The sequence below is a fragment of the Dermacentor albipictus genome, chromosome 10 (genome assembly GCF_038994185.2).
Source record: "Dermacentor albipictus isolate Rhodes 1998 colony chromosome 10, USDA_Dalb.pri_finalv2, whole genome shotgun sequence".
In the NCBI taxonomy this organism is placed as follows: domain Eukaryota; kingdom Metazoa; phylum Arthropoda; class Arachnida; order Ixodida; family Ixodidae; genus Dermacentor; species Dermacentor albipictus.
Genome location: NC_091830.1, coordinates 13,270,975 through 13,294,776, shown reverse-complemented (window position 1 = coordinate 13,294,776; position 23,802 = coordinate 13,270,975). Strand labels below are relative to the sequence as shown.

The window sequence follows — 23,802 nt, the reverse complement described above, 5'->3', positions numbered from 1 at the left end:
GAAGACATTACAGACTACTTCTATCAATAAAAAAAATAATGTATGAAGTCTTTTGTTTTGTCACCGCTTGTTAATTCGAGCAGATCTTGCAGTCCTGCAAGAGTCGAATTAACCGAGGTTCAATTGTGTGCACTTTGTGTTAAGTTTCCTGCACTTAAATCGGAATTTTGAGTGGTCAGCCTCAGTGTAGCAAAAACGATACTCGCCTTCGTGGAGTTAATACGTTCTTTAGCTGTGCGTCTTTTTACTGATGCTGGAGATGCAGTTAAGTCTGTCAAAACTCAATTTCCGACGGGATATTGCTTCGCATGGATTAAGACGGCAATTCACTACTAACACTGCACACCATCAACACACATTGTTGCCAACGTGCATCTGTTCCTTTCTTTCTTTTTTTTTCCCCTCATTTTCTGCGACGACCGTTGCTTCTTTGATATCACGCCCTTGGGTGGCTTCTAAATTTGACACTGTGATTCACAGTGCGTGACAGCTGCCACCCCACGGCAGGGCAGTGAGACAAATTAATTTTCGCCGACACACGGCATCCCAGCTGGGGAACCTGAGCGTGTGCAGAGGGGTGAAATAGCTCTGCACTTGGGAGTTGATGTTGTTTTCTTTGCAGTACTGTTTGTTTATCTGTTTCCCTTTTCATTCTTTCTTTTTTTTTATAGTCTGTTTCTTCGCCCTGTTTTCAAGAAGAGCTGCTTGCAGTTGCGTGCTAAGTCTTTTATTGTTTAAATTTACGTTTGTTTTTACTGTTTTAGCCTAGGCCTTCTGGTTTCTGCAACCTTGCGGGGAAAGGGGAGGGGGATTGCATGGTGGAGGAGGAGGTTATGACTCAATTTTTGAGAGTGGTTACCCTGCAAGTGCGGCTAAGCACTCTGCCAAATCTTTTTTGAAGGGTTTGGTGTTTTCTTAAAAGGGGCTGGGAAGATTGCACAGATAAGATGACTTTAGGCAACATCCGTGGGCTTACTTAGACCGAGAAAGTAGGCACAAGGGTGACTTGCGTTTGGTAGAGGTCGTTTCGCAAAGTGCAAGTTTGTTTATTAACCTTTAAATCTTCGTGGATCATTACAGAGTCGGCATCTTGTAGTGATTGATTGAGTCCCTTTATTTAGACAGATGGCATTATGGCCTCTCAGAACTCTGAAATTTGGTCTCTTTGCTTGACCTTATGTTAGACTATTGAACATCCAAAAAGACTTTTCCACCAGTGAAAACGGTGTTCCTTTTGGGCATTTTCGTATCGTTTTCATAGTAGTTGTTCACTGTTCATTAGAAAGTTTTTGATTTTAAACTAATCCAGAAACATACTCGCTAGCTTCTCTGTTTCTGTCACCATATACCTAATTTTTTGTACTTGTTTACGATTGTCTTCGTGAAAACAGTAAATTTACATTTTTACTTGCAGCCAGTTTAGTGGAAAACTGACTTCAAAAGAAATGGATACGGTTGCCAAACAATTCTTTTTTTTTCAAATCCCTGTTTTTCAAGCCTGCTCCATTATTTGGACTTTCCTGCAGCTCTGCCGACTATTGCCTAGCACCAATGTTCGATGGCAGCGGAAATTTCAGCCACTGTAACACAGATATTTTGAATAAACTTGGCTACTTATTTTCATTTGTCGTGAGGATCATTCTAGCTAAGGGTGTAGAGCAAAGTACCTGTTTACGGCATTCCTAGAGTACAGGATTGGCAAATATTTTGATAGGCAGTGGAAATCTTGTCTAGTGGAGCAATATCTGGATTTGTTGTTCACTAAATATTAGTATCTTTTGCCTTCGACTGTTGTATTTTTAAATATTTAAGGTTGTCACGTCTTGCTTATTTACTTCCATTGAATTTCTTTTTCTAGATTTCTTTATAGCTTCTCAAATATTGAAGGACGCTAAATGAAAAATTAAGCTGACTTGTACTAGTTAGGTACCCTTATGATATTTATTTTTAAAAAAAGTATTTCTTAATGCAAGAGGGAGGCTTCTTAACCCAGAAAAGATGCACAAACTAAAGACGGTACGCCGCCTTGAATTTCCTCTGAAGCCAGCTTTTTGACTGTGTAAGCTTGAGCCTAGTTAATATTTATTGGTAAAGATGAACACCATTGTATTCTTAAAGAGCCAGAGACTGAACTTGGCAAGATTCAAGAACTTTAACTTGACCATACCAACCCAAAAACAGAAGTGTTTTGAAAACTTACGTCATCACCGAGGTAGCTGTACGAGGTTTTCATGGTGAAATTTCTGTTAGAAGTTTAATCTTTGACCCTTGTGTTCTCTTTTAATAACGAACCTATTAGAGAAAAAAATTTATACTTGGTCAATTAATACTTTTAATGAATACTTGATCAGTCTTAAACTTTGTTTCTCTTGTAGGTTTATTTAACCAAGATAAGTTGAAAGTACTAAAGTGGATTTACTGAATTCATTAGGGTACATTAATTTGCATTTTGATGGTATTCCGTGTCAACATTTATTCAGCCAACTTTATTCATTGTGTATAAAAAGGGGGTAGCCATACTGCTTTGCATTTCGTTGCATTATCAATTTTCTATTCAACTGCATGCTTGTACGGCAAGTGTTCTTCACCTTCTCAAATTTTTTCCTGAACAAACGTAAGTTGTATTGTTTTTAAAGGCTGCAAAAAGTGATTAACATACTGTGACATTACGTCTGAGTAAAGTGCACCTCTATAGTTTAAGGCTTTAGGGTCATACTACGTGAAACTCGAGAAGCATTGGGCTTGACTATCTCCACTTTCTCCTTCTACAAAAGCAAGACAGTGCAACTTAGTGTAAGTTTGGGGAACCCTATATTAAAATACATTGACCTTTAATTATGCACCCTCTGTAGTGAACATCTGTTTAATTTTAGTGGGACGAGAAAGTAAATTATGGGGGAAGACTTCAGGATTGCTTGCAAAATAGTTGCATCCCTCCAAGTTACTTTAGTAATTGATTGTAGCTGTCTTGTACATTTCAGGTACATTTAGAAGGTGTTTTTGTTAGCAGAAAAAGTGGTGTATAAGAAACAGTTCCTAATGTAAAAAAATTTGTGTAATTAGTTTTGAAGCGCACATGGCAGCAGCCTAGATTAAAGGCAGGGGTTATTTCATTTGACAGCACAACGCAGCACAACTCAATCTGACAGTTGTTGTAACTTATTCTAAAAGTGAACAAAAATATATATATTCATTTGTTTCTTGCTATGTAATTCGCTGCATCACGTTGTGCAATGCAGTGAAGACATAGTTTTTACCAGGCACCAGTTCAGCTTAATACAACCAAATTTGGCTTTCATTACCCTTTCCAACTCGACAGTTAAATTCTTCAGTTACTCATCAATTCTCATGGGCTTGTTAGTTTTGTACTATCTCAAAGGGATACTGAACAAAACTTCTGCCGCCGAGATTTCCAGCCCACATGAAAGCTTGGGTGCAGAAATTCGTTGACACAACCTTGTTTTCAGCCAGAAATTAGCGGAAAATAATGAATTTAACACCTTTTTTACACAATACCACATCTAGCAACTACGCCATGAACTAGAGGAAATGACGTTTCTGTGACATTGCCTGTGCTGAATCCTAGCGTGGCAGCCACCACCCGCGTCTCTCCACTCGTATGGACGGCACCGAAGGATGTCTCAATTGCGCAGTTGCTCGTGGCCGCATACTCGTCTTCGCAAGCAGAGCATGCGCCCAAGCCTTCAAAATTGCTGTTTGTGTTGTGTGCTGCTTTGTAACGTGATCTGTGAAGCACCTGGCACAACGCCTGCTGCACGCAAGGGTGCGAGAAAAGTATTGTCGGGCGGGACAACCCGAGTCATACCTTTCCAGCAGAGCCATATCGTATCAAATACATATCGGAGGATATGGATTTGCGCTGCGGGCCTATTGCAGCCAACATGAGTGCAAAGAGCAGAGTGCATGGGTATCAGGCAATCAGCCGCTGCCCACCTCTGTTGCTGCCATAGAGTTTCGTTGTATAACTACTAGAGGGAACTGTGGCACTAATGCCTATGGGAGCTGCAATGGGGGCGGCTCAGCCAGCACGGGAACTATGGGAAGTACAGCTGCAGTGGAAAAAGATTAGCGCAGGTGAGTGATGACTGGAGCAGGTGAATTGTGGTATGCAGGGGTCTTCTTCCTTTACACACTGGTATCTGAAGTGCCATGAGATTAATGTTCCAGAGGGAGGGTGCCCGGCGTGCTAAGCAACAACAGTGTCATGGGCTGAAATTTACCTGCTCAGGTTGTCATTCACTTGTGCTAATCTTTTCTTGCTGCAGCTGTACATGGATTTGCTTAATCTTTGTTCTTCTGGCTTCAAACACCTTCGTGACGTTGTAAACTCATAATCTTCAACACAGTACTGTGTAATAAATGATCAAGTAATCATTCTTAAAACTTTCCAACGGCAGGATTCGAACGCAAGACATCTAGTACAGAAGCCCGATATAGAAACCATTACGCCACGGATGCATGTACCAACAAGCGACATAAAATGCCCTTGTGAATTTATTGCGCACAAGCCAGTGCCTTGAGATGTTTGGTGTATTTCAATTTGGCCACCTCGACCAGCTGAATTGTCGCTATTATTTGTGATTGTGCATGTTCGCAGTATCTTCTGCACTTCTAAAAGTATTGATTGCTCTGAAATTTACAACGGTGAAGTCATAAAAAGACTAATGAACTTAAGCCACAAGAACGTCTGAATTCACAAGCACGAAGATCAGACAAATCCATGTTTACTTGTCATCATTCGCATGATGTCTGACCAATCCTCCAAAAATACTGCCATTCATTTAAAAATTTGTAAAATAAACACTGCATATCCGAACATTCGCGTTTATTAGTGGAATTTCGATGCTTCCCCCAATTTTTCATGTCTTTGTTGAGTATCCCTTTAACCCTTCCACCTCCCCACCCTTTTAAAAAAAAGCACAAAATTGAAATCTATTTTAGCATTACGCAGTCTGGTTGCATGGTTGGGTCTTTAGGCGGGTTTGCAGTCTTGGAGAACAAGGGATCTCTAATGCTAATGCCAGTATGTCAACAAAAAAATGAAGGCAAGCCCCCTTTTTGGAACGTCGGTTCTGGGTTGAAACTACTGTTGATCAACTACTGTTGTTCAAACACTGTTGTTCAACCACTGTTGATCACACTTAATGGGCAACATTAATATCGAAACTGGGCTTCATCGATTAAGTGTGTGCACCTGAGTCTGTCGGTGTGCCACTGGGCAAAACCTTTCATCAGGAGCGCCCTTTCGATCTTCCTAGCCTTGGCGCCACTTGCCAGCCTGCCAGCTTGGCATGCCTCCTTCCTTTCTGTGTGGCAATCTGAGTGTCTCCAGCGCAATTGCAGCAGTGCTGCCACAACCCTGAGTCACTCCTCGAACACAGATGCTCATGTACCCATTGTCTCGCTCGCTTACTCGTAAGGCAGCAGACACAGCCTGTTGGAGTCCCTGCATTCATTGCTGATTTCCATTGAGTGTGGCGAGCGAATAGACAAATAACAGCTGCTACAACAAAGACTCTGGTGTCAGGCCTCGTTGAGCGAAGTGCTTCATGGCTCGCTTGGTTCTTGTCGTCCTTATTTCGTGTATCCTTTGTTGTTTAGTTTTGCAGAATTTATGTGCTTTTTTTTTTTCACTTCTTTGCTCCTTTGCCTCACTTCCCCATTTTTCACCCCCCCTGTGAGCCACATATATCCTATTAATCCAGAGAGAGAAAACAAGGGGAGGAAAGGGTAGGGAGGCCAACCAGACGAGAGTCCGGTTTGCTACTCTTCACTGGGGGTGGGGGAAAGGGAAAGAGGGAGAGGGAGCACTGTGCATTCACAGTAGGACTGCCCATGGTTGGGTGTGGCATTTTATGAACGCTTATTCTTCTTGGAATGGCCGATACACTTACGGGCGCCACTTGTGAGTCGGAAGAAACTATCAAATGCCTGTTGTGCACTTGTCCTCATTACGTCTGCCGCATCTCTTTACGGACTGCACTAAGCTGACGGCACTCTTGAAAACTTTCAGAGAGGACGATTCTTGGGCTCTTTCCACATCCTTCGATGACGCAAAAAAGCATTTGTGCGCTACTGCAGTTTCTGTTTCTGAAAAACACCCGCTTCGGTGACGAATTGTAGTTCTATCATTTCAATGTGCTATCATTCCAAATGATATAGAAGTCAACGTTGCCTGTGTTGCTTTTGTTGTCAATTTAGCCTTGCAGGTATGACGTGGTGTGTGCTGGGCCTTAATAAAGCTTGTAATTTCCTTTTAGTGGTGGCACATCTAAAATTTGAATTCGCAGGATTGCCTTTTGCCACTTCTGTGGTCATAAACTGATCATGCAAAGTACTTGATTGTATCTTTTCATGTCATAGCTGCGGTTGCTTAGGATGCTGTGGCCAAAGGTAGTGGTAATCTTCTTTGCCCTGTGTGTGAGACAGACCGCACTTCATTTTTTTCTGCTTTCAAGCATGCCACCACCCCCGTCAAAGTTAGCCTTGTAACTTTGTACATGCGGTATAGCATGTCGTTGTGGAAGTGAATGGCATAAAGGCAACCATCCTAACTGTGAGCTCGGGCGTACGTCAGGGGTCTGTTTTAGGTCCTGTTTTATTTTTGGCATACATTAATGATATCAGTTCCGTTATTAGTAAAGACATCACCGTACATTTGTAGGCACATTATACTTTACAGGGAAATTACGGCTGTCAGTAACCACAAATCGCTGAGCGGCGCTCTTGCTACCATTGAAAGGTGGTGTGAAAACTAGAAAATGAAAATAAATGAACAAAAGACAGTTGTCTACAAGGTATCCAACAAGGTAAAGAATGCCTTAGATCATAAATACTTTGTGAACTCCCGAATACTCGCTACATTTGATATACTTAAATACCCAGGGATAACCATCACCAAGAACTTAAGCTGGAAAACGCATATCACAAATATCGAGAGCACTACTGAAAAAGAACTTTGGTTCCTGTGCAGGAAGTTGAAGCTTGTGCCTCAGTCTGTCAAACTAACTGCGTTTCTTACCTCTGAGGCCAACATAAAAGTACACAATCATTATATGGGACCCTTTCCAAGTAGGTCTAATAAACAAACTCAAAAGGGTACAAAGAAGGGCTGCACGATTTTTGTCCAAATATTTATCTGCTGACTTGGTAACAGAGATGTTAAACCTGCTTCAACTACCACCTCTATCCCAGTGGTGCCTAGTGGCAAGGCTAAAATTTCTATTTTTAATTTCTGAACACCATTTGAACATCGACATTGCAGCTTCCCCCCAAAAAAACGAATACTGAAGAAAAAGCATGACTCATGTTTGTTATGCCACATCTACATATTGATGCATATGCATATTCATTATTGCCTCGAACTATAAGAGACTGGAATGCCCTGCTATCATCAGCTATGCAGTGCACTCAGCTGAAACCGTCGAAAAATGCATAATGATGAAAAATGCATATAAACCTGTATATTTGATTGCTTCTATTCTTGTACATATATATAATTAAAAAATAAATCAACTAGTACATATAACATGCATCGTCTGTTTTATGAATTTGAGTGTTTTTCGTGAATTGGGAAAGTGATTGCCAACGTGTGATATTACTGTTAAAAGTATTAGTTATTATTAGTGAGTAAATTATTACCGTTAAATTATTAGCTTTCTATTGCTTTCAAGTTATTGATGTAATTTCGAAATAATTGCCAGAGTGTTATACTACTGTACAAATTCTTAGTCCGCCTGTTTTCTATGACTGACACTTCGATGATGTAATTTACTGTTGTAGTACCTAGTTTAAATTGTTTATCATCATCATCATCATCAGCCTGGCTACGCCCACTGCAGGGCAAAGGCCTCTCCTATACTTCTGCAACTACCTCAGTCATGTGCCACTTGTGGCAATGTTGTCCCTGCAAACTTCTTAATCTCATCCGCCGAGCTAACTTTCTGCCGCCCCCTGCTAGGCTTCCCTTCTCTTGACATCCAGTCTGTAACCCTTAATGACCATCAGTTATCTTCCCTCCTCATTACATGTCCTGCCCATGCCCATTTCTTTTTCTTGATTTCAACTATGATGTGATCAACTCGCGTTTGTTCCCTCACCCAATCTGTTCTTTTCTTATCCCTTAACCTTACACCCATCATTATTCTTTCCATAGCTCGTTGCGTCGTCCTCAATTTAAGTAGAACTCTTTTCGTAAGCCTCCAGGTTTCTCCAGTACTGGTAAGGCACAGCTGTTATGCACTTTTCTTTTGAGGGATAGTGGCAGCTTGCTGTTCATGATCTGAGAACGCCTGCCAAATGCACCCCAGCCCATTCTTCTTCTGCTTATTTCAGTCTCATGATTGGGATACGCGGTCACTACCTGCCCTAAGTAGATGTATTCCCTTACCACTTCCAGTGCCTCACTACCTATCGTAAACCACTGTTCTTTTTTAACTACTGTTCAAATTATGGCTTTTACCTATTTTCTATGACTGACGCTTAATCTATGTAATTTACTGCTGTAACAAATAGTATGTTCGACAACTTGTTATTGTTGTAGCGCCCAGTTTTGTATTTGTGATGCCTTAAAATCCACTCTGTAATGGCCCTATGGCGAGCAGTATCGTAAATAAAGTAGATGGTACCATAGGTGCCAGTCGAGGACATCACAGGGTTGTCAGTACATCCACTTGCAAACTGTCACTTTATGTGCAGGACGCAGCAGCTTTGTCGCAGGTCTAAGTGGGTGCATCGCACGTGGTGGCTGAACAACAGGGGCCTCTTGCGCAGGTGTCGTACTACAAAGGCCTCCGTGCCGACAAGAGACGCTATGCCAAGCTCGTAGTTTTCAGAAGTAGCAAGGGGCAAGTGTGCAGGAGAGTAGGGAGGGTTCCAACTCGAGTCCAAAGCAGCCATCTGCGTCTGATAAGCCAGTGACAACAGGGGGCGTTGTTTCCGTCGTCTGCCACACTTCCCGCGTCGTCTGCTGCTGTCTCTTCCCCTCACCCATCCCTCTGTTGCACCCCATCTGGCTTGTGTGGGACGGCTGACAGATCATTGTTCACCTGGCGGCTACTGTCTTCTTGGCTGGTGCCGTGCCACATTGTAGACTGCTTTCGGCCTCCATTGCATTCCCCTCAATTAATGATGGAGGCGAGAGTCACGCTTGTTTTATATTGGCGAGTAGATAGTGTCTTGCCCGAAGCAGCACCGACATTTTCGATGTTGTTGTTTACACTTTGCTACATCTGCCTTGCCTCTGCTTATGCTTGTAGAAGCCAACATTGCCGATTTAGCGGTTGGCCTCAAAAGTTTGTAGGACATGGAATTAGCAAAAAGGACGAAATTCCTCCTAAACCTGAGCCCATTTTCTTAAGTTCAAAGTTTCTACCAGGAGTAGTCCTCACGACTTACAGAGCGATACATTAAATTAAAAGTGTCATCTTTAACGGAGCAGATATTCAGTTGTGGGACGTGTGTCCTGTGAGCTAATGTGGCTGACTGCACCTTGTCCACAAGTAGAAAAGAAAAATTAGAACGTTCAGGTATCTCTGTAAAAATGTACTGCATCAGTTGAAATTGTCCTTGTAAGAGCAGTCATTATTACCCTCACTCTCTGTGGCCTATGTGCTATGGCTGACTGGCCATTGTTCACTTGTGACTGCGGTTCCTTCCCGGCTTTCACACCCTTTCATTGGCTGCACACAGACTCTCACATGTCTGCTGTGTTCCTGCCCTGTTAAGGGCCTTACTGAGAGTTGCAGTTGCTTTGTACTGGGTAGAGACCAGGGAACTCCTTAAACATTGACAGTGTTTGTATCTTGTCCTCTGCTTCATTTCTGGGTTTGCTAGTGGATATCAATATTTCGTGCCCCTTGTTCCAGGACATAAGAAGCTAAAGTTACCTTATAGCCTTGCTGAGGGTGCACTGAATCACATAAGCCCAGACTATTTTTATCTCTATCATTATCAATAGCAGGAGCTGTGGCAGTAGCAGTAGTAGCTATAGTAGTGAAGTTTCTTTGCATATCTAACAACACATGATGAAAGCATGATTGTCATGGTGCTGGAGCTAAAGGTATGCCTGACTGGGCTCCTAGTAGCAATAGTAGTAGTGAAGTTATCCTTGCTGTTATTGTAATTGTACTGTTGAGTGTGAGTGAAAGCGCAGCATGGCATCATCTGTAAAAAAAAAATATGCTCAGAAGAAGCATTGCAACATGCAGCAAACTGCACACTGCACAGCTAGAGAGTTCTGAGCGAGGTGAGACCCGTCAGCACGGTGCACGTCACAAAGGATGGCAAACTGCTGCTCTGATTTATTAGCCATCCGCATTATTGGCTGGCAGATTCCATCTGCACATTGAATTGGGAATTGAAAATCACTCCACACTTTTGTGAAACACTCGGAGGGCAGTTAAGGATTATCACCATGTGTCATTTTGAAGGGATTGTAAGCAAGCAAACTTTTCAACATTGTCGACTTCCTTGCACCAGTGCGGGTGCATGGCATCTGATCTCCACCAATGACTGTGTGAGCATTGCTTTACTTCTACTAAATAAATAAATAAATAAATATACATATATTGTGACTATTCTATGGCAATTTGCAAGGCAGGAGAAGGGTCACGAAAAGGAAATTGTCATCCACTCAACAGTGTAGTGCAAAGGTACTCAGCTTTCTTTGTGAGAGACCCGTAGGGGGTTTTCTTTGCATCTTTGTGCTACTATCAAATGAATGACAATTTTCTATTTCACCTTCTCTTCTCATTGCTGAAGAAAAGGTTATCTTTGTGCGTGCATGTGTGTGTGTGGCGGTCTGCTTTGCAAATATAATGGGCACACCCTCCTCTGCATGTCATTGAAAAGGCCACGCATAACGTACCCTCCAGCTCGTTAAAATTTGGCGAGGAACTTGCAACGGTGAACGAGAATTCGTCAAGGAAGGGCAGCATCCCGTGAAGATCACGGCGGCTTGGGTCGCTGGCAACAGCAGCAGCAGAGGCAGCGGCGGCAACAGTAGTGGCAGCGTCGGTATCTCGGCCCGGCGGCCAAACATTGCCTCGCCACTGCTCTCTCCACTGCCGCCGATGGGCTCAGACCCTCCCCGCTTCTTCGTCCCGGGCTCACACCCACCCCTCTCTTCACCCCCTGGGGGGGAGCCTGATCGGCTAAAATTAGAATTCCTTCCTTCCCTCTCGGCGGCACGGCCCTCGGGCGCCGTATCGCGCTGGCTTTTGCCAGGCTTCTCCACGCACGCACATGCTTCCCTCTTCTTTCCCGGGCGGCAGCTCGTGCAAACACAGGCCACCTTCTCGCGTTGCCCGACAGGCCTGCTATTCCGAGGATGATGAAATGCTCCCCGCTGCCACCCACTGTCGCGTGCGGCGGCCTCCTCTTCGCTGGTTGCGGCGGGCTGCTCTTTGACGATTCAGGAAGGAACGGGTGGAGTTGGAAGCTGGCTAGTGAAGGAAGGGGTTGTGTTCTTTGTGTGTAACGGCTGCCCCTGCGTGGTGCAGTTGTTTCCTTCTTTCTGCCTCTCTTTCGTTGATTGGTTTGCTGCCTCGTGGAAGAGCGGGTAGGGATCGGGAAGTTGTTGTCGTGGCTCGGAGTGATTGTTTGTTTAAGCGAATGCGTTGTTGAAGGGTTGTTGGGGAGGTTGATTCGGACGTCAGGCTGGTTGCTATTTTTTGATTGCACATTCTGTGGGGCATCATGGTTGCGTCGGGAGGTGGAGCTCTGGGCTTCTGTTCTAGGGGCCACGTGCAGAATGCCCCTTACAGGACAAGTGCTCTTGACTGTTCCCAGCGCAGAATGGAGGAGAGGGATGTTCATGCAGCAAGCCTTCGTCGCTTCCAAAGTAGTGTCACAAATCATAAATACTACTCAAATTGTTTTGCAGTAGTCATATAGTGCAGTTAAATTAAGGTCCTATAAGGCAAAAAACAAGTATTGAGGGTTCGATTAACCCACTGAATTTGTTATGATTTGCTTTAGTTTAGACAGTCATGCAGCAGTTGTACCCTTGAGCTCGTAAAAACAAATCTTGAGGTACTGGTTAGCCTTGTCATTGTTAAGTGCATTGTCAATGCATTTTGAGGCAATGCAACAAAGTCAAGTTGTAGAAAGATTTGGGTTCATACAAATTAATTCGGACTTTCTGGCTTTTGAGGAGCATGAAACATGGCAAAAAATAGCTCATAAGAAACTTGGGATACAGGTGCAGTGAAGGTGCACAGATGTTTCATATTCTAGCTGCGTTGCATGTTGACGGGTGCTACTATGAAAGGCCACCATCGACCCAGTTGCCACAGAAGTGATTCGACTCAATGTCACTCCATAATCCCGCTCTTCTTGTGCATCTCCTTCGGGCACCATGTCCACAAATGCGCACACATGTGCCGAGAATTACAAGCACCGTCGAAAATTGCAATGCCGAAAGTATGTTGCATACATATTAAAAGGAGGCTTTACCTTAGAGCCAACTCCAGTTGCTTCTTTCAAATACGTGTAAAATACAGAAGTGCTCTCGGTAGACAAATGCTAAACCAATATGACCTTTGTTGCATTCAAGAGATGAAGCAGAGTTCTGACCACTGTAGGAAGCAGATCATTATTTAGAGCTTTATATATATGCATCAGTGTAGAAAATAGGCAATGCAGAAGAAAAAAGTTGAAGAGCAATGTTTACCAATCCGTAACTATGCACTAAAAACAGATGTTGCATTTTTGTGAACTGCATCTGTTGAAGCATCTAGCGTGCACAAATTAAACACCAAGTTTACACCATACATGGAATTTTTGCTACGTTGACATTTTACCAGAATTCCTACTCGGCAGTCGGCAATGTATTTCGAGCAGTGTGTAATGCCTCAATTTCGAAATTAAAATTGCAGGTTTTGATGTCTTTTTTGCTACACAGTCAGTTATAAGGGAAGCAGCAGTTGAGGGCTCCCAAGTAGTTTGTACCACGTCGGTTTATTTAATGTGCGCACAAATATAAGTGCACGAGCGTCTTTGCATTTCCCACCTATCGAAATGCAGCCCCTAGTCAAACTCACGACCCTGTCCCCATCTGCAAAGCACCATAGCCACTGAGCTACAACAGCACAATATTGTCCACTTTTAGATATCTCAGTAGATGCTGCTTGCAAAATTTATATAGCTTTATTTATTTTCGAGTTAACAGCTGTAAGCCTGATGCTTTAGTTTTAATTCTTAAATTTTGGGATTTTCAACAATTCTTGCACCAGAATTGATGACCTAAATAAAAAAAAATTTGCTCCCCACTGTCTCTAGATTTCAGCATTTTCTTCATACGTGCAAGGAACGTTGTCAAGTATGTGCAAGGAATGTCGTCAAGCATGGTGCAGTGTGTGACGAGCAAAATGGTTTCAGAAATGCACCTTAACTTGAAGCCCATGTTTGAAGCCGTCTTGAAGCCTTCCTCCCTCTGCTGCCTCCCCACTTTCCTCCCTACCGCACGCGAGATTGAGCTGCGATCGTCGGTTCCTCTTACGCCCCGTTGCGAAATAAGCAGTTTCTGTCAGAGCACAACGCCCCCCTTCCTCCCTCCCAGATGGCGCTTTCGCTGCTCTCCGCTTTTCTCCTCCGCGCGCACCAGATTGAGCCGCGATCGTCGACTTCCCTTGCATGCTTTCACTCGCACATGCAACATACGACGCGGCAGCCACGGTGTTATCGCCCTTGCGCTTTATATAGGACATCATGGCGACAACAATGGCAAAGGTGCGCCTGGAGTGTCCCTATAATTGCTATCGCAATAAAAAAAGGATTGTGAGAAAATAGACATCAACACAGCTGCCGGCAGTATTGTTACATACACAGTTGTGTAACATCTTCTTTTGTTATTTTAATAGCAGTGTTTGATAGGATGCATGGTAATGAAATGCCTTGGTATATTCAGTTTGCACTGCTTTTGAAACTCTTTGTTCGGTTCTTCTACTTTCATGTATTTAAGCTTGAAGCATTTACAGCGTCTGTAACCTCAATGAACAATCAAGGCATCTGTCGACAACAAAACTTGTTGCAAAATTTAAAATTTTGTCATGTTTAGCTGGTACCACATCTATGTCGATGATGGAAGGAATATCTGAAAAGCAAAATTTCTATTGACATAATTGACACCCTACGGTGAGCTATCTTTTTAAAGGTGACCGCACTAGTATATCTGTATTTGTAATAACAATTATATTGGATTGTTGTGTTCAGCCTCGAATATCAAACTTTTGAGAACTTGAAGTAATACTTGTGGCCCTCTAGAAGTTTTAATTAATGCAAATAGACTGAGCAGGAATTAAAAAAGCTAACACTATCTGCACTATGTGTTCTCATCTGGCTGCCTGCAAAGCACATTAAAGGGACACCAAACAAACACTGAATCAGTTTAGATTTATAAATTATTTTTGAAGAATTCTATTTCCATTGATTTCACAGTAATAGGTTGTTTATGAGGAAGGAGTGTGACGGTCTGTTGCATTATTAAATTTCATGCCAGAACTCCTGGGTGATTATGCCGGTGTGATATCACATATTGCAAAGTATTTTCATGCATCCCGGTTGTTGTGGTTCATTAAAAGTTCTTGAAACATTCTATGTTCGAGTGTTTGGCACTTTCAGAATACAATGTTATGGTGTATTTTTACTGATAAAAGTTTAACTAGGCTCGAGCAAAGGGTACCAAATTACGGCACAGCTAGCTGGTGCCAGAATTTTCACGGTGGCATTGCCACCAGTCTTTCGTATTTGCTTCTTTTCTGGTGTACCAAGAGTCTTCTCACAGTAAGAGTGGCTTTTTTGGTATTGTGGAAGGGTAATTTACTACACAGCTTGAATCATTTTTTTTTTCCCTTTTAGCGTCTCCAACACCAAATGCCACTTGCCCATATTGACATTATTCCCATGCAACACAGAGTGTGACGAATGCACTGTTTTCATTATGAATTTGCAACAGCCATTTGATTCAGTTAGCACTATTAATGTGCTAGTTACTGTAAGAGTTACCATTGTTTGAGGCCGTCGAGAGGCAGCTCCCGGTAACATAATTTAGCAGTTGCTCCATTTTTCTTTTTATTCTAAGTAGACTGTTTCTATTTTGAACAGTGCACAAAACATAGACAGATAGGAAGAGACGGGCCCTCTGCTTGTCTGGTCTTTCTGTCAGTATTTCGTGTGCTGCTCTGACTTGAAGCATTCTGCCTTGACTAGTTTGCTGTGCCTTTGCTGAAAAAGTCAGTCATCCTCGACATGTGGATGATGCCTGCCCACAAACTATGATACACTGATGATTCGTGCACTGGTTGTGATTGTTGTGTTCTCGTTTTTAGCACTTGTTACTGCTTCACCGAGAATTAGCATTTTCCTAACCACAGCATGCGTTTCATTGTTGACCCCGTTGCAGGCATGCATCGATGACAACATGGCGATGGTGGAGTTCCTTGTGGAGCACGGGTGCGACCTCAACCTCGGTGACAATGAGGGCTGGACGCCGCTCCATGCTACAGCCTCCTGTGGCTTCGTCAGCGTGGCCAGGTAAAGTGTGTTGTTCGACTTCTGCGTGCTTATGAACTTGCAAGCAACAAAGCCACTTGGTACTGTTGTCTGAGCCAAGATGCCTATTTGCCTGTTATAGCACGGAAACAAAATTTCTTTTAGAAGGTCTGAATGAAATGGTTAGTGTCCCCCAAAAGTATACTTAGTTGTTAAAAGGCTTAACCTAATGTATAATTAATGTATCAAATGAAAGTCTGCTCTGCCAGTTTGCAGACAGCATGAATTGACAGAATAGCAGCATGCAAATAGGGTTGTCTAACCAACATCTTTGCATTCAAAATCCTATGACGACTGCAAACTGTAACCATTTGCTATTAATAGCAGCAAGGAGAAGGGTTTAATAGGTAATTGTATCACAAGGGCCGGCAGTCAATTTAGCTTGGTGAATGATATGGACAGGATATGGACAATATGTATGTGGGTTCAATTTGAACTTAGGTGGCACTCACATAGGCAATTGACAGAGGTCATTCATCTAACCTCGGCTGGTGACCAAGGAACTACACGCTACGACCAATGTTCACACCGACAAGCGCTTGCTGTTTGCATCCACTCGTTTGCGCCATTGCTACATCAATTAACCATCAGCACGCTTTGATGTCTTGCTTGTGTGCTGCTCATTGCCTTGGCTGCTTTGCGACTCCAGCCACAGAGCCGAAAAATTAAGCTGCCAGCAACTGACCTTGAGGAGTTGCTTTTTTGACCAAAGTGCCCATTGGCAACCTAGTTAGTCATGCGGCTTGCCAGTGTGAATGCTGCACTGCTCTCACCATTACTCTTGGAAGCGGAGGCTTATTACCTGCAAAAGTCAGCATAACAGTGCATTATGGCTCTTTTAATTCAAAGCATTCCTTGCGTTGTACGAAACAGTTCGTGGCAGGTTACTGTCTTATCGTTTCATGCCCCTTCACTGAAAGGACAAATGGTGTTCGATGGTTTGCTGGTATCCAGGCACCACTGTCATACCATTGTCATTGTCTACCTGCTGTTGTCACACACGTACACACTCGTATCGCATAAACAACTGCTTACCTTACACAAATGTATTAACAGAGTAATCTGGTAGAGCCTTGCAAAACTCCAGTGATGCTGTGTAGCCAGCTACCTGCAGAATGTTATGCATAACATTGATTCTGGGATTTGCATTCATGGGATCTGCATAATTTTTTAATAAAAAAAATATCCTTTGCAGGTACCTGATTGAGCATGGAGCAGACGTCTCCCGAGTAAACAACGATGGTGACCTGCCCATTGACATCGCCGAGTCCGAGGAGATGGAGGAGTTGCTGCAAGCCGAGATTGACAGGCTCAGTGAGTAGATGCCGAGATTCAAGATTTCTATATGTATAACTTTTGCAAATCCTGCAATCGCTGAATTTTGTGTCCACCTAACACGCTAACAGTTGCTCAGTTGCTAAGGCGTTCTACTTCCAAACACAAGGTCATCGGTTCGACTCCCAACCATTGTAGCCCTGTGTTGGGTAGGGGCAGAATGCAAGTGTACGCAATAGTTTGCTTGTTTGCTAATGTATTTGTTTATTTATTATGCCCCCGAGGTATATGCATATGGACATTAGAGATGGGAGTTTAAGGTTACAAAATCAATCACAGTTGTAGCAGCTGCATGCAGAAGCTGCAGCTGCAGAAGCTCTTGTGTACTTAAATACGAGTGCACATTAAGAAACCCCAGTTGGTCAAAGTTAACGTAAAGTGCCCGACTACAGTGTGTCTCAGAGTCGGATCATGGTTTTGGCATGTCAAACCACACAATATAATTTAAATTCTGATTACAGAGGGGATGTGCAAATAATATGGTATACAATGAGCAGTATAATATTCCGAATTATACAGCATGACATGAATGCATGAAAATTTAGATGCAAACATAAATACGCAGAATAAGGAATATAGAAGTCAGAGTAGCAAATAGAAAATAACCAACTCTGGAAAAAGCTAAACTAAGGCAATTGATGTAAGTTGTTTACTAACTGCAATGGTCAACCTCAACAAAAAAAGAAAGTTTGAAGCACGTAAAAAGCCTAGTTATAGATAGAATATATATCATGGCATAGCAGCTTCAGTGCAGAATTTTACGGTTGAAATAGTATGTGTGGATGTGTCACAAAAGACTATAAAAGACATGTTTTTGATGTCGAAGTAAAAAGAAATGCTACCATTACCACTCATAGAACTTAGAATGTTGAGAACCCACCCAGCTCCTTTGCATGACTTCCAAGATAAGGTGACACTGGTGGTGCATTGAAAATACATCTGCCGACCACCAGATGCATGGGTCTTCTGCTGAGGGGATAATATTTAGAGGCTATTGATAAGATCATCAGATAAGATTGATAAGAGCACCAGCCCCACTGCTTTTCCAGGATTGCTTATCATAAGCGAATTCAGCCAAAGTGAAATTTTGTTGGTCTCTTAAAGAGACGAACAGAATCTGCAATACGAAGACAGCAATATATTCCGCACTTCCAGTCATGGGCTTAGTTTAAATACATTACCCTTTTTCTGCCATGTCCGGAATCCTGACCAAAATTGGTCATATTTTTTTTTATCTTAAATAATTTACAAAAGGCAATGTCGTTGATAGTTAGAGCATTTATTCCTTTTAGAATCCCAAACATTTATTGTAACCGTGAAGCTCAAGAAAGAAAATAAAAAGCATCATTGACTAGAATATTAAAACTGCATGAAAATGAAAAGTACCGTCGAAGAGCTGAGCTCAATCATGGCCTTCTTTACTAGTAACACACGGACAACCACAGCTCATCTATGCCACAGAAGGGTAAAGAAACCTATGGAACCGGAAATAATCCAGGGTCCTCCTTTATGGCATCTATAATAACCCACTGGACTGTTGCGGAATGTGAGACTTCACCAATATTTTTTCTTCTTTTTTGGATTCTGTATTTTTTTATTCTGTAACAGAGTCAAATTGGAATTTAATGCAAATTTTTTTCCGATTACCTCGTGCTTGCCACCCGCTCATTTCAACCCCCTCAGGAATGTCCCTGGTTTCTGGCACCATTTCTTGGCTTCACTCCCCCGCACCCCCACCCCCCCACCCTCTCTGATACCCACGCATTCCCCCTCCTTCGCCAAGAATAACTTGACAACTAGTCGCAAACGAAATCTCTGGTTAGCGTGCGTGCATCGTGCCCTCTTTCTCCTGTGTTCTCACGATGTGGGTGGCACACCTTTTTTTTTCTCTCTCTCTCTCTCTTTGCATACTTTTGTACTCCATTTTTCAGCATTCGTCTGACGTCCCCTGCTTGGTGTCACTGTTTTGTCAGGGCAGTGAGGGACGCATGTCGAGCCGCAGCGAAAGGGTGTTGCTGCCAGGAGGCCGCTGCAGGGGCACTTTTTGTATGTTAGCTTTCAAAAGCACTCTTGCACCCTTGTTTATTACGTTGCAAGCGCGGAGCGGAAGGGTGCATTGTTTCCGTGGTTGTGCGCCCCCTGGCATTGGCCATTGTTCGTCCTGCATCTAGCAACCACAATGCACTGGCCTTGTGGCTCAAGCATCCCTCGTGAGAGAGATGCTCTGGGATGTGACCCCCAAGGGCAGAGCGGCAGCTTGTTTGACAGCGAGGAATGCTGCAGGGCCAAGTTGAAGCCGGAGGAAAAGCGCGAACAGGAATGCCCCTGTGGCACAAGCTGAAGGCAAGGGGTGTCAACAAAGGAGTATCTTTGGATCAGTGCAGGAAACGGCAGCAACACAAAAAGGAAGGGCACAGGACGAGCGCTTTCCACCGTACTGCAACAAATGAGGCAACTGATTATTCGCATCTTTTTTTTTTCTTTTTACAATGAGCAGCTCTCTTCATTAAACTTGGCACATTCTGTTCACGTTATCTGTGCACCAGTGAATGACCCAACCAATAAATCCGCTCAATCGAAGAAACTGCACTTTGTCTTGCATCAATCAATGAATTATCCAATTGCTCAACCACTCAAACTGCATTTTCCGTTTCTGGGTCAGTCATTCAACCAATCTAAATTATGGGACTTGACATTACCAAACTGCGCTGTCAGTTGTAAGGAATGTCAATTAAGAGGGCTCAATTAATTTTTACCGCTTGAAATTTTATAGTATGCAACTAAAGTATATACACAAGCATTTTTTGTTTGTTGCAAACTGAAATGCAGCCACTGTGGCTGGGAGTCAAACCCACAACCTTGTGCTTAGTAGCAGAGTGCCATAGCCACTGTGCACTGCAGTGGGTCAATCAATCAATCAATCAATCAATCAATCAGTCAATCAATCAATCAACTGAGCTACATTTGTTTAAACTAAATTGTTTGTACATGGACATTGCTTCGAAAAGCAGGGAAAGGCAAATTGAATGCTTCTTTGCCATCCCTGTACGAATCAACCACTCAGTCAGTCGGTGAACTGAATTACATTTATATTCAAGCAAGCAAGAACCATTTGCACATGGTGGTTGCCCCGACGAGCAGCGAAAATCAAATGAATGCTCGACTTTGGACATTCCCCTGCATAAATCAACTGATCAGTCGGTTAATTGAGTCGAACAAAATCAATTCCCTCTCTAATTCTTTACACTCACATTACTCTCGACCGTCGGTAACCACAACAGCACATCGGATCTTTGCCTCCATTTGTCTGGACAAACTGCCGGATTTTGTCGGATTTTGGACAACCGATCTTCCTGTGCACGCAGATGTGGACTGCGAAGCTGCTCGCAACGAGGAGGAGCGGCTAATGCTGGAGGACGCCAAGCAGATGCTGAACAACAACCGGGTGCCAGACAAGGTGCACCCCAAGACGGGCGCCACCTCCCTTCATGTGGCGGCTGCCAAGGGCTACCTCAAGGTCATGAGGTCAGTGCTCACACCCACGCACGAGTACACACATGTCTGAGACTAAAGTATTGCTCAATAGTCTGGCGTAGCAATCTGAATTCATGACCGGCAGTCAGCCCCTAGAATCAGTGCAAGAGTATGTTTATCTATGCTAGTTACACGCAGGGAACCCTGATCATAAGAACGTTTACACAAGGATAAAAATGGGTCAGAGTGCATGTGGAAGCCTCTGCGAGATCATGACCAGCAGCGTACTGCTATCCTTGAAAAGAAAAGTGTACAATCATTGTGTTTTACCGGTACTAACACATGGGGCAGAAACTTGTAGGTTAAGACGGAAGCCTCAGAAGAAGTTGACAGTGCAACAAGCGATGGAATGAAAAAGTTTAGGCATAGCATTAAGAGACAGCAGGACAGCTGCGTGGATCAGAGAGCAAATGGGAGTAGCCAATATTCTAGTATTCTAGGAAGAAATGGAGCCGTGCTGAATACGTAATGTGTAGGGCTGAAAACTGATGGCCTACCAGTTACGGAATGGGTACCAAGAGAAGGGAAGTGTAGTCGAGGACGTCAGGCGATTAGGGTGTTATGAAATTAAGAAATTTGGTCAGCTGGCGCAGGACTGCGGCAGTTGGAGATCGTCGGAAGACGCCTTTCATCCTGCAGTGGACATAAGATAGACTGATGATGATGTTGACACGTGTGTACAGTGGCGTAGCTAGGTCGTCTGGCACCCGGGGCCCATAGGTCTTCTGTCACGCCCCCCCTCCGGGTGTAGCCTGCAGAAGGAGGGGTGTCTTCAGGCGTATATGACACCCCCCCTACTGGCGCCTTGCAACCGGGGCCCATGGCCCCGCGGCCCCCCTCGTTGCTACGCCACTGCGTGTGTATGTTGTGTCTGTGCCGTGCTCCTAGGCCTAAGTCATTTGGGGATGTGGTCGCAGTGTGAAGTTGAATGGGAAGAATAATTAATACGCTGTACAAGTTCATAGGGTTGCATCGTGGAAACCAGCAAAAGGACAGGGACAGCAGAATAGAACACAAAAAACGACATGGGAGGTGTCGGTACCGCCCGTGTCGTTTCTCTTTTGTGTTCTCTCCTGCTGTCTCCGTCTTTATTTGCGGTCAATATGATATGCAGTAAACACCAACTAGGCCAAACTGAAGTTCTTCTGCAGCAAAAGGAAGACAGCAGTGTGGGGTGTAGCGAGGCAATACTGTCAGTAGTGTACCGTTGGTCGTTGAGTCATTATCAGTACTATATATTGAGAGTGCCCTTTCACATTGATAGCACTGTCGAGCACACTAATTGATAGTGTAAAATTTCATTACGTGCCGCACATAAACACTGCAACATAAATTTCACGATGTTTCCCTGTTCCCAATTGTATGAACAGTGTGTTATTGACAGCCAGTTATCACAAAGTTTCTGCTATATCACTAGCCAAGGATTGCAGAAATATATATCAATAGCTAACTATTGCGTATCTGTCTACCACAGTGCTATCTGTACAGTTGAACCCAGTTACAGTGAAATCTCGTTGATACGATTCGGCTAAATACGTTTTTCGGCATAATACGTTTTTTTTTTCGTTCCCGGCCGATGCCCTATAGAGGTAAATGCATTTTTGTACGGCTAATACGATCGTATTTCCACGTCGGTTTGGATAATACGATCCCGGAAACGTCTTCTGTATGATGATAACATCAGAGCCAGTCCTTTGAAGCGGGTGGGCAGAGCTACTGAAATTAACATCGAGCGAAACGACAGGCACGGCGGACTAAAGACGCGGCGACGCGCGCTTTGTATGCTCGAGGCTTGGCCTGGCTCGGCTCGGCTAGAGTCCGGCCGTGCTTCTGCACAGCGCCTGCAGCAGTGTGGCGGCCTCTGGGAGCAATTTTTGCAAGCTCGCACACCAAACGCACCGCATTGTCGGTGCGGTTGAGGCGCTAATGGCGTTTTTCCGCGATGTGATGCGGAGCGCTGATTGGCCGGAGCAGCGCGTTCAAATCCCGCGGGGTAAAGCGCGCCTACCATTGGCTGCTGCGCCGGCGGCGGCGGCTGCTCAAATCCCGCGGGCTAAAGCGCGCCTGCCATTGGCTGCTGCGCGCGCGGCGGCGGCTCCTCCCTGTGATGGCGCGCTCGCGTCCCTTGCTCGCCTGCTTTCGAGCTGTTCATCGCCTAGCGCTATCTTTTAGATTATTTGCTCAGCTTTCTTTTTTTTTCGCTAGTTCTTCGCTGCACGCGATGCCGGCAAAGCCCAAGACAGTGCAGATGTTCGGTGCACGGGAGCGCGATATGCGTCTTGTACGAGCATCGAACTTCCTATCTTCCGCAGCGAGTGCCGACTGCGTAGACGCTTTTCAGCGGCTAAACTGTGCTTTCGGCTGTCGCCAGTCGAAAATCCGACACACTGAGTGTGCCTGGAGCCGCAAGAGCTAATTAGAAGCTCCGCAGGAGCTTTCTAATAAAAAAAAAAACACGTGTTCAACTTCAAGGCCTGTTTTCTCGGAATGTATTTTTTCGCTAGTAGTGGTGCTAGGGAAGGCGATATCTCAAGAACCGCTTTTCAGATTTGTATGCCGTTTTTTTTATTCTGTTCCTGAGTGACTTTGCCAGGGGGTAACAGGCTTCTTTTTTTGAAAGTTGGTGCAGTTAATTTATAATAAGCAATTAATTTTTCATGAATGTGGTCATTTCTGGCTACATCAAATTCAAAGTTGTCTTAAAATTTTTTGGAGGGGAAATTAAAGAAAAGGGCTCTTTAGCCCCCTGGGATATCTATCAAGGAATCATCACAGTGAATTTCAGCTTCCTACGATGTCCTGGCATTTCTCCAGGCTTTTCCTCAGGCATATACATGAATCACCTAGTTAAACCTCAATAACTCTGGAACTAATAAACATATCTTCATGAAACTTTGCAGTTCCTCATAGTTCGGTGGTGTGAACATATCCTGAAAGTTTCATCTGGATATCTTAAAAAATAAGAAAGTTCGGTCTCCAGGGTAGCCTCCCCCCTTAATAAAAGCAAGTTCTGTGCCAAGTATGTATTATTCGCGATCTTTTGGAGTCCGTTTTGGATAATACGATTTTTGGATAATACGTTTCTATTTTCGGTGCCCGTGAGAATCGTATCAACGAGATTCCACTGTATATTGAACTTGCAAAAGACACCTACCAGTTCAGTACAGGGCATAGTCTGATATAAACGTTCTAAAAAAATTAGACAACATAAAAGCACATACAATTTGTAACAGCACATTATTGACTAAATGGACTTTGGGTTGACTGTGGCATGAAATAGTCCTGAATGTACTTCTGCTGAAATATTTTTGTTGCCTGAAAGAACACGCATTTTCACACGTTAGACTCAGAGCAGCTGAG

General features: G+C 43.7%; 1 protein-coding gene across 4 annotated transcripts in view; it reads left to right on the top strand.

Moving 5' to 3' along the window:
• Positions 1–23,802, top strand: part of Mbs (Myosin binding subunit) — a 98,794-nt gene that overhangs the window by 13,140 nt on the left and 61,852 nt on the right. For all 4 annotated transcript variants that reach the window (XM_065448964.1, XM_065448965.1, XM_065448962.1 and 1 more), the window contains exons 2-4: positions 15,425–15,555; positions 16,769–16,887; positions 20,274–20,433. In XM_065448964.1, the coding sequence (XP_065305036.1) occupies positions 15,425–15,555; positions 16,769–16,887; positions 20,274–20,433 (410 nt within the window). The remainder of the gene's footprint in view (positions 1–15,424; positions 15,556–16,768; positions 16,888–20,273; positions 20,434–23,802) is intronic.